The 10712-nt window shown below is 44.2% G+C and overlaps 1 protein-coding gene across 1 annotated transcript; it reads left to right on the forward strand.

Annotated features, from left to right (window-relative positions):
• Positions 1-5040: 5040 nt before the first annotated feature.
• Positions 5041-8861, forward strand: LOC124686021 (wee1-like protein kinase). Its single transcript, XM_047220029.1, has 10 exons — positions 5041-5366; positions 5467-5527; positions 5603-5666; positions 5838-6101; positions 6305-6369; positions 6467-6576; positions 6657-6697; positions 6779-6924; positions 7158-7505; positions 8668-8861. The coding sequence occupies exons 1-10, from the start codon at positions 5041-5043 to the stop codon at positions 8764-8766; spliced, it is 1524 nt and encodes a 507-aa protein (XP_047075985.1). The 3' UTR covers positions 8767-8861.
• Positions 8862-10712: the final 1851 nt, after the last annotated feature.

Below are 10712 nucleotides of genomic sequence, written 5' to 3' on the forward strand. Positions count from 1 at the left end.
TGCTTCATCCCCATGAATTTCGGAAAGGGTCAGCGCGTCGAGAAGCTCGTCACCCACAGGACCATCAACCTCATATTCTTGATGCGTCCGCCCTACAAACAATCAGACAGATGTATAAAAATAAAGACTACATGTGAAACGCAAGATAATCCAAGGCAAATCAAAGACTCGAGAACTTACTCACAAAACGCCGACACTGCGATTCCAAGCGGGAAAGAATCTCTGCCTCTCGAGCTGATTGCTGAGTTATGTTATCACTCAACGCAGTTTCAGCTTTGTGAAGCCTCTCTCGAAGACCTTGAACGGTGGCAGCATCCTTTTCAGCTTTTTGGCGGTTTTCTTCGCTCTGCTTCAACTTAACAGCAAGAGCGTCCGCACGTTTGTTGCTTTTCGCCAGATCTCCTGGAAAAGTTGCGGCAGATAAATACTATGATAAAATCATGGTATACATGCAGCAACAGAACAAGACAATAATACCTTCGAGCTTCTTGGTGTAGTCACGATACCCGACAAATTGGGTACCAAGGCGAATAAATTCTTTCATCAAAGGCTGGAAAAACGATCAAGGAGGAAAACGAAGTCAATATAACCAATATATATACGGTGAACATTCAGTATGATTGAAATATTGAAAGATTTAAGGTTTACATCATCCAATGAAGGTGTCGAAGATCCACCAGGGAATTGGATAGAATCTCTCGATGGTTCCATTCTCGCTCCCTTTAATGGAGAGGCTCGGGGGCTCTCCACTGGCGATGGTTGCACGATGTCTTGTTGGGGAGGAGAAGATTCATCCCCATCATGTTGAGCTTCCGACACAATCAAAGTACGCGACGTACTCGTTCGTGCAGTAGCATCAACAGCTTGTTCTTCCTCCTCATCACTACAATAAAATGGCGGCAGTATAAGAAGCAAGAGACAAGAAACATCAAAACAGGAATAGTAAAAAGCAAGGAGTAACTCACGAGCTGACGAGGGCATCAGTATATGGGTTAAAAGCTGCCTTTTTATGAGAAGGCTCAGCTTCTTCGGCTTTGGAAGTGCCGGAATCTTTTACGTCGTCTCTCTTCCTCTTTGAAGCATGAGGAAGAGAGTGTGTCGAGGCAGTGGCCTCTGATTCAGCAGAAGCCGCGGATTTGTGAGAACCCGCGATTTCAGTGGCAGGGCGAGTGGTGCTTTGGTTGTCATCGTCGACAACGGCACGTTCCTCCACGTCTCCACCTTCAGGAAGAGGAGGAAGAGAAGAAAGAACAGGGTGGCCCTGAGAAAAGAAAAAGTGTCGAGAAAAAGGTGTTAACAAAATAGTAATCGACAAAATAACAAAGCTCGAGGAAACAAATATGGCTACAAAAAAGAAATTACCTCGGGGAGGGGGTTGGTGCTACTAAATGGCGCGACACGGCAAGAAGTAGGAATTAAATCCTTCTTGTTCAGCGAGGAGATTTTGCGGATAAGTTTCTCAAAGTCCTTCAAGGGAAGATCCTTCGAGAGCCTGTCACCATCTTTTTCACCAGTGTATTTCCAGAAGGGGTTTTTGCGAGCCTGGAGAGGCTGCACTCTAGTCCTAAGGAAATAGGCGGTAATCTCAATACCCGAAAGTTCTTTCCCGCGGGTATTCTGTAGCTCGTGAATGCGAGTCATCAGCGCCTCTGTCGCCAATTTCTCCGCTTCAGTAGCTTCAGCATCCCAAGAACGGCGGCGAAAGATTTTAGCTTCTCCGTCAAAAGGAGCGATGTTCTCTTCCGCTGGGTTGGAGCTTTCCTCATGAATGTACAGCCACTTTTTCCGCCAGCCTTGAACGGAGTCGGGAAATTTGACATCAAAATAGTCGACTTCCGACCGAACGCAGATAACAACGCCGCCAATATTGTAAGCGATGTTGTGGTGGCTATTGCGGCGAATGCAAAAGATGCGTTTCCACTGGGCCCAATTGGGTTGGACCCCGAGAAAGCATTCACAGAGTGTGATGAAAATCGAAATGTGGAGGAGAGAGTTGGGCGTCAGATGATGCAACTGCAGACCGTAGACAAACAGGAGACCACGCAGAAATTCGTGGATTGGGGGAGAAAGTCCTCGGATGAGGTGGTCAACAAAACTGACCCGATAGTTGATTGGAGGCTTTGGGTAGCTCTCCTCCTTGGGGAACTGGAGCGCGTTCTCCTTCTTGCTGAATCCCATCCTCTTCAGCATGTTGATGTCTTGGTTTGAGATCTTGGATCTCTCCCACTCAGCACTTCCCAGATCTGTTGATGTCATCTTCGATTCTGGTGTGCTATGTCTAGTCAAGCGAGCGCGCGGCGGCATCAACGAAGCTAGCAGAGAAAGGAGAAAGGTGCTTGCGCGCGAGAGCTAATGGGAGCAAGGGGGCAGTTGCAGCGGAGAAGCAGAGGTGCGGCGTGAGCGAAAGTGCTCAAGGAGGAAGACGATGGCTTTATATAGCAGTGTGCCAGATCGTCACAACCGTTCGATTGACAAAAGAAAGGATGCAGATGACAACCACGTGTACAAGGGGTAAAAGGGTATTTTTACCGAGAAGTGAACAGGCAGGAGTTACAGTAATGGTGCCAGAAAAAGCGGAGGACGTGTGTCCCCCACTTGCACGACGTGTCAACTGGATAGGAAAAAGGGACCCACATGACAGTGACACATAGCGGTTTTCGCGTGTTTCCAACACAGAAATCGTGGCTATCATCAGCAACTACGTCATCAAGGTAAAAGAAAAGTTCGACTATGAAGCTCGAAAAATTTATCGACTATGCAAGATTATTTCGGGAGCATTTGATCAAACACAAGTTCTTGCCCAAATACTGGGGGCCTACTTTGGAAAAATAGAAAATTCCGAATATGACAAGATAGAAATGGCGAGAGCCTATGATCAAATACAAGCATTTGTTCATAGCCTCGGGGGCTACTCCCATCGGGAGCGCTGGTCGCGCACCCGATAAATATACAACTGTCGAGAAAGATTATAAATATAGTGGCAACGGATACTAATCTGTGGAGCCTACACCCAAGCACAAGTCCTTGGTTGTAGCCTCGGGGGCTACTCCCATCGGGAACGCTGTTCGCGTGCCCGATGAATTTTATCAAAATAAAGAAATAGAAGTGAGTATATTTCGAGTTACACAGATAACTCTACATATACTCCCATCGGGAAGACAAAATAAGTCATCAAATATGACTCGATAAAATGTGCTATTCCAAAGGCGAAAAGCACTCGACAATATATTCTCGGAACGCCAAAGTTGCGATCAATTTCCGAATGCCGCAAATTTGCGAAGGTAAGACCCAGATCCGTTCTGCTGGGCGTGGCATCGCCAAAGACTGCGCTCTGCTACTTTTATCCGTATCAACGAGATACGAAGAAAAATCCTAACGGACGCGTTAGGTACTCGATAAATTTGACCGGGACTCGACAGAATGGTAAGACCTTAAGCGGCACCTGTCGAAGTTTGCACCGGTATCCCGAGATCATGTCCGGGGACGTGATCTTGAAGTAGGTTTTTGCGGATTGCCACTAGAGCAGTTAACTAGTACCTGATCCGTCAGATGAACTAGCCCCAACTACCATTATCCCTGTACAATATAGAATTTTATGTGAAGAAATATAAATAAAAGCTCTTGAATAAAAATAAACAGTCGAGATTTCTCTTGACTCTACGATTCAAGCAAAATCTCGGGGGCTACTGACATAGGCATCCCAAATGGGCCTGCCGAAGATAGTACCCGGGGTTTACTGAAGGCCCACTACCCGAAGAATAAGAAGATTCGGAAGCCCAAGATATATTAAGGAAAGTTAGAGTTGTAATAGGAAGTGTTATTTGTAATCTGGCGGGATGAGTTAGAAACCGTCCCGGACTCTGTAACTTGTACAAAACGAAACCCTCGGCTCCACCTCATATATAAGGGGGAGTCGAGGGACAAAGGAGGGATCGAATCTACTGTCAACATAACCCTAATTTTCATAATCGCCGAGTACTTTTCGCCTGAACCTTCGAGATCTACTTGCCCTCTACTTCTAGCAAAACCCTAGTCTACAATCTGTAGGCATTGACAAATTAATCCTTTGTCAACCAGTGTATGATTACTCGATTGTTACCTCCCATGTGAGTGTAGAAAGATGTTTTTGACTCCGGCTCTCTCTTCTTATTATCCCTTCATGACGCAGAGTCCTCTCCTATTTCTCCCTAACTAACTATCTTGATATAGGGTTCCAGCAAGTAATGCTCAAGCGGCGTTGCTAGCTTTTTGGCGAGTAGAATGTTGTTGTTGAGCTCCCACTCCTTTCATAGCATGGAGTTTCTCCTCCCGATTCCCATGTTGTATGGTAGTGAATTCCACACTTTTCTAGGTGTTGCACACCATTAAGAATCCTAAGAGGCCATTCTTTCATTCTTCCCATGCGCCAATCGTTACCTCCTTCGCCTTTTCGTGTGCTCTACGGTTTGGAGATGGCTTTCTGTTGGAATTCAAGTTCTTTCCATTTTTACCTTGGCGATTTCTTTTTATGGCTAAGCTCTGATTCCGAGGGTGATCACATATACGTGTCTCAGGTGGTAGATTCATTACAAGCTGTAGATGGTGATGCTGCGACTATCCAACTCAAAGGGATGAACAAAAAAGGCATCAACCAAAGGTGTGCAGACAAGATTGCGTTTTTCAACTCAAAGAGATGAAGTTGTAAATTGCAAAATTCATCAAAACTAACCTACACTTGAACGTTTCCATGCAAGAATGAGAATAATAAAATCATCCTCATTTTCTAGCGGGCCAGCCCAACTTCTGCCCAGCCCAGCACCCGGATCTAGATAGAAACGGACACAAGTACACAACGTCCCGGTTCCCACTGAAATGATTCTATTATCTATTCCTTCCCACCTCTTTCTCCCGCCACACTCCTCCCTCCCAATTTCAGATTTCCCCAATTTAAAAATTCATTTCCTTTCCCCTTCCACACCACTGCCACCGTCTCCCCCACCCCAGCCCCGCCGCGGATCCCAATCCGGCCGCGCCGCCGGGGACGAGAGGCGGCGGATGTCGATGCTGAACGCCAAGACCCCGCGGCTGCGCGGCGGGAGCAAGTCCCGCCGCCGCTTCACGCCGCCCGCCACCAAGGCGCAGGCGGCGGCCGCCGCCGCCGCCGCCGGGATCTCGCCGTCGGGAGAGCTCTCGCAGAAGCTCGAGCACGTCACTCTCTTCTCCTACTTCGACGACGACCGGCCCCCCGCCGCGCACAAGCCCTTCGAGGAGCTCCTGGACGACGAGTCCCACGGCTCGGCTCCCGCCCCCCCTCCGCCGCCGCCCGTGGACGCGGACGTGGCCATGGAGGACAGGGACTGCTGCATCCTCAGCCAGGATTTCTTCTGGTAGGATCTCAGATCGGATTCGACCTGCACTATTCTTTTCTTGGTTTCATTCATCTCAGCCAGCCTAACCCTATTCCTCTGCCCGCTCGCCGTCTTGCAGTACCCCGGACTACCTCACTCCCCCCGCGCCGCAGCTGCCGAGTGGATTCGATGCCGATAAGGTCAGGAAAAAAGACATATTTTGTTTTGGGGGTGGGATTCCATCGTCTGCCTGATTTCTTCGAGATTATCTGCAGGAGAACATCCCTTGCCCCCAATCCCCGGAGAAGTCGGTCGCCCGGAGCAAGAGGTACAAGCGAGGTGAGAACGCAACCCCTCCTCAAACCTACTCCTCACGATCTGAACAGTGAATACGCTACTATGCGTCTCTTCCTGCCTCAAGATCCAGAGCAGCTGCCGAAATTTCTGAGTTTGATACGCTCGCTCCGGTTCGATCCTATCGTTTCACTAAACGAATGCCAGTGCTTACAGATTGTTCCCCGAAAGACCGATGCACGAGCCTCCTGGACTCGGAGGAGCAGGACATTACTCCGGTCCAGTTTGGTCTGTGTCAGGATGATTCGGAGGAGGAACAGATGGCGCAACCTACTTCGTATAAGAGAGGCGGCTATGTCCCTCGATCGGCAAGAGTTCTGCGCTCTCAGGTGACGCCTCCACCGTGCATCAGGAACCCCTATAACACGGATCCTCGGATAGATGATAACCTTTTCTGCGTGAGGCAACGGAAGTCATCAGGTAACGTTTGTGTGCTACATGTTATCCAAACATGCTCATTTCAAATTCCTGCAAATTATATGCACTTGTTTGTTTGGAGTCTTGCTTCAAGGCTGATTGCACGTAATTACCTATCTAGTTTCCAACCTCAACAAGTAACATTCATAACAGCCTAGTTCTCTCAGTACTCAAGTCAGCTGTCCTTTTTTTTTTCCCATATGCAGGGGCTTCTCCCTCTATTGGTGCTGATGGTCTTTCACGCTACCGTACTGATTTCCATGAACTTGAGGTATGCTCTCAGTGGATATTGCTTATATGTTAATGTTCAGGTATCAGTACTATTACATTTCCTGGAGGTTTTGGTCATGGACATGTTTACTTTTCAGCAAATTGGATATGGAAACTTCAGTGTCGTGTTTAAAGTTTTGAGGAGGATAGAGGGCTGCCTGTATGCAGTAAAACGGAGCAACAAGCAGTTGCATAATGACATGGACAGGTAGCTTCATAGAAGCCCTCTTGCTTCAGTACATAGACCATTATTTTAACTAATGCTGCATGTTCTATCTTTTGTTACAGGAGGCTAGCATTGAAGGAAGTTCATACTTTGGTGGCCTTAGGTAGTTACATTTCGGATACTAGTTTCTGTTTTTTCAGCTATATTACCTTAGAAGGCTATAACACCACTGACATGTTGTCAGGTAACCATGAGAACATAGTTGGATATTTCACCTCTTGGTTTGAGGCCGACAAACTTTATATCCAGATGGAACTGTGCGACCGCTGCCTATCTTTGAATGGAGACAAGCCGTTGGAGGTTGGGGATGCTCTGGATCTGCTGTATCAGGTTGGTGTACTAATCTTTTTTGTTTCATCTTGGTCAATTGGTCAGTATGTAAAGCAAAGTGAGCTCACTTTCATAATATAACTAGGATCCCATTATAATATTTCTTCAAACAAGTCTCTGAAAACATGTGAAGCACTGTTGGATTCATCATTTTCTGTTAACCACTCATTTATAATTCTTTCATGTACACCTCACCTGCTAACATTGAATAAATAAACTCTGTAAAATGCAAGGTCTGCAAAGGTTTGGACTTCATTCATGGGCGTGGCATAGCACACCTTGACGTGAAACCAGATAACATATATGTCAGGGATGGTGTTTATAAGCTTGGAGATTTTGGTTGTGCTACACTTATTGATCGCAGTTTGGCAATTGAAGAAGGAGATTCTCGTTATATGCCTCCAGAAATGTTGAGTGATAAGTATGAGCATCTTGACAAGGTAGATATCTTTTCTCTTGGGGCAACTGTATATGAGCTTATAAGAGGCACTCCGCTTCCTGAGTCTGGACTGGCAAGTCTCAGAGAGGGCAAAATTGCACTGCTTCCAGGACACCCAATTCAGTTCCAGAGTCTCATCAAGGTATGCCACCATCACCATGTGGCTTTCCCTTTCCAGCTGTTTACTTTCATTTGCCTTGCATTTCTGTGTGCCGTTTGACAATCAATTGATACTATTCAACTATAGTTTCTCCTTGATCTTGGATAATTATGTATCTCAATTCCTTCTTTTAGAATTTAGACACTAGGTAAATACTTGTGTGTTGTGGTGGAAGTTAAATGGTTGTGCATTGCTATGAAATTCTTTTAGTGCATGAGCTGTTTAAATATTTCCATAGTGCCCAACTTTGTGCAAATAAAAAGTAGTCTCAAAATGTACAACTGAATCACTAATCAAAAGATTGGAATGCAAATATAATATATGGTAACTGTAGTAATTAATGTGTTGGCAACTTGAGGTGATCTCTGAAGGTGATCCACCAACTTAGATCTTTATATCCCTTCATTTACATTCAGAGCAAAGGCTACATTCTTCCTCAATCTAATCCCTGTGCTCTACAATATTCCGATTGCCATGTAACCCAACACAACATAATGCTGATTTTCTTATTCTGTAACTAACAGTTTGCTGCTATACTGCCAAAATTTATGCACAAGAAAGTATCTTTTGTGTAACCATGTTGCCTATATCTTCTAACTGATGAAGCAGTCACATCATACAATAACAGCTGGCTACTTTGATACCATGTAGAATGTTTATGCGCATGCACAGGAATAACACTTCAAATGGTGCTTGTGCATCCTCTTCTAAAACCAACGCCAACCATCTGGAACCCATTGGTGCCTGTTACTTGTGTCCATCATATAATGGAAGCATCACCTGAATGGACGTCTTTCACCTTTAGCTTAGTTCAATCCAATCGATTCTTTGGGTCAAGAGGTGTTGCTGCAGAGGCGCAGAGCCCTCTTGCTATTGGTTATAGTTTGTCTGCATACCTGATATTCGCTTCTCGGAAAGAAGACATTTGCTGGCTGCTTGTGAAACCACTTTATGAGCATACCGGGCAGGCTCCTTTTTTTGTAAAGTTCCAGCATTAAAGCTATGCTATGCTCTATCTACAGAGCTACAATTTTTGCAATAGCTTTGCACCTGAACGAACTCTAGCAATTAAGCTCCAGAAAGATTTATTTGCCTAATGACAGGTAATCCTACATGCTCACTCTCACTTTCTGTGTACTTTCAGTCAATGCTGGACCCTGATCCTGTGAGGCGACCTTCTGCAAAGGAGATCCTAAGACACTCCGTCTTTGAGAAGCTCCATAATGTCGCAGCAAAGAAGTAGAGTGTTGTGTCAGTTATTCAGATCCTAGCCGTAAGAGAGCAGGCATGCAGCTGGGCTAGTGAAACAAAATCAGCTGCTGCCGAATTTTGTGCTTCAGTGAAAGAAGAGGCTCTCTGAGAACTTGCTACGGATCATGTTTTTGCCCTGATCTGATGTTTTGTATAGGTACTGAGGGCTGTTAAGCTGTCAAAACCATTTCTCGCTGAGAAATCTAGCAATGTATCTAAGTTATGGCCGCTTAATTCGTGGTGTTTTGGGTTGGTTTGGGGTTTGTGCATCTGTCTCTTCCACTCCACGCTGGGGAACTCCCACGTTTGCAGTGTTCACTCTAGAGAGCCAGGAATGCTGCTTGGGTATGTTGAGTGCCATTTGGTGTAGAGATCTGTTAGGCAATGGTCACTGTAAGTGGGGTAGGTTAAGGAAGGATTCTGCAATCTCTTGTAGTTGAACTTTCGGCATACTCCACTCTTCCATTACCTAAATTGTTCTTTTTGCTTTTTTCCATTGCATTGGCAATAGTTGTTATCTCTTTTCAAGGGTGTTTCATAATGAAACCATAGGTGACTACATAGCTAGCAAAATCTAAAAAGCCCATATTGATTCTCTTGATCATGGACCATGTTCTTGTTGCCAGTCTTGAGATAATTTTCTAAACCTTTTGGCAGTTCCAGACCAATATCAATTTCAGAAGTATTAAGTATATATGTAATAATGAATAATAAGTTGTCGTTACAGGGAAAAACTTTATGAGAACATGCTTTGCTTCTACTCCATCCGTCCACAAATAAGTGTACACATGGGTTTTTCAAAACAAATTATGAAGTGGAGTACAAAATGCATTGGAAAAATGCATCTCCCATCTTTAATTATTTCAACCCCAATGAGCTAAGTGCATGTAGAAAACAAGGAGAAGATATACTCAATATTATTGGGTTTGATTTCTGTATGATGAGAGAGAAGCAATTAAAATGCATTGGAAAGATAGGAGTACACTCTTTTGTGGACAAAATTTAGAGCTAGATATCCACTTATTTAAGGACGGAGGGAGTAATTTTTAGCATTTTGTTCTATACATTATTTGAAAGAGTGAAATAATCTTGCTGGTTAAGAAGGCCTAGACGCCCTAGAATGTATTGGGTGGCCAGTGTATCCTTACTACTTCTCCACGAAGGTTGTCTAAGATTTGTTAAAAATTAGACGTATCTAGATGCTATTTAGTATCTAGACATATCTAAATTTTGACAATCTTAGATAACCTTCATGAAATGGAGGGAGTAGAAGACACTAAAGATTATGAAAAAAATCGCACTTTCTCCGTTGCTCCATCTAGCCATGGGTAAGTGTATTTCCAGATTTTGTCCTAGTCAAACTTTTAAATTTTTAACTAATTTTATAAAAAAGTAGCAATATTAATTTAGTAACATAAATACTACTACTTATCCTATAAAGTGAAAAAGTGGGTCAATTTTTTTAAAGTTTGACCTAGGACAAAAATAAAAGTATATTTATTTGAGAATGGAGCGACTAGACAAAACATCTTTCTACCATGCTATAAAATCTCAAGTTGAAATTTAAAACACAACTCGAGAAGTAAAAAAGACAAATCATCATGTGACTGACTAGTAGCTAACTGAACGTACGTTCCAAGATTAGACACTAGACTTGCTTTTATACACCCAAAGAATCGTGCCGAGAAGATTTTTTCCCCTAATAAAGTTCACTTTATTTTTTTTAAACATTACACAACTGAGATGCATATAACCGCACAAACATCTGATATCAAACGATACAAAGGTAAAATATAAAAGACGCAATACGCGTAACGTCTAGAGTGGTGAGGTCCAATCTGCAGATTACGTGCCACCTATGTTGGGAAGAACTTCTCTCGCCGTGTCTTCCAACCGTGTAGACACATTTATAAATAGATTGCGATTCTTCATGTGCTA

This window comes from Lolium rigidum, chromosome 2 (assembly GCF_022539505.1).
Source record: "Lolium rigidum isolate FL_2022 chromosome 2, APGP_CSIRO_Lrig_0.1, whole genome shotgun sequence".
Lineage (NCBI taxonomy): Eukaryota > Viridiplantae > Streptophyta > Magnoliopsida > Poales > Poaceae > Lolium > Lolium rigidum.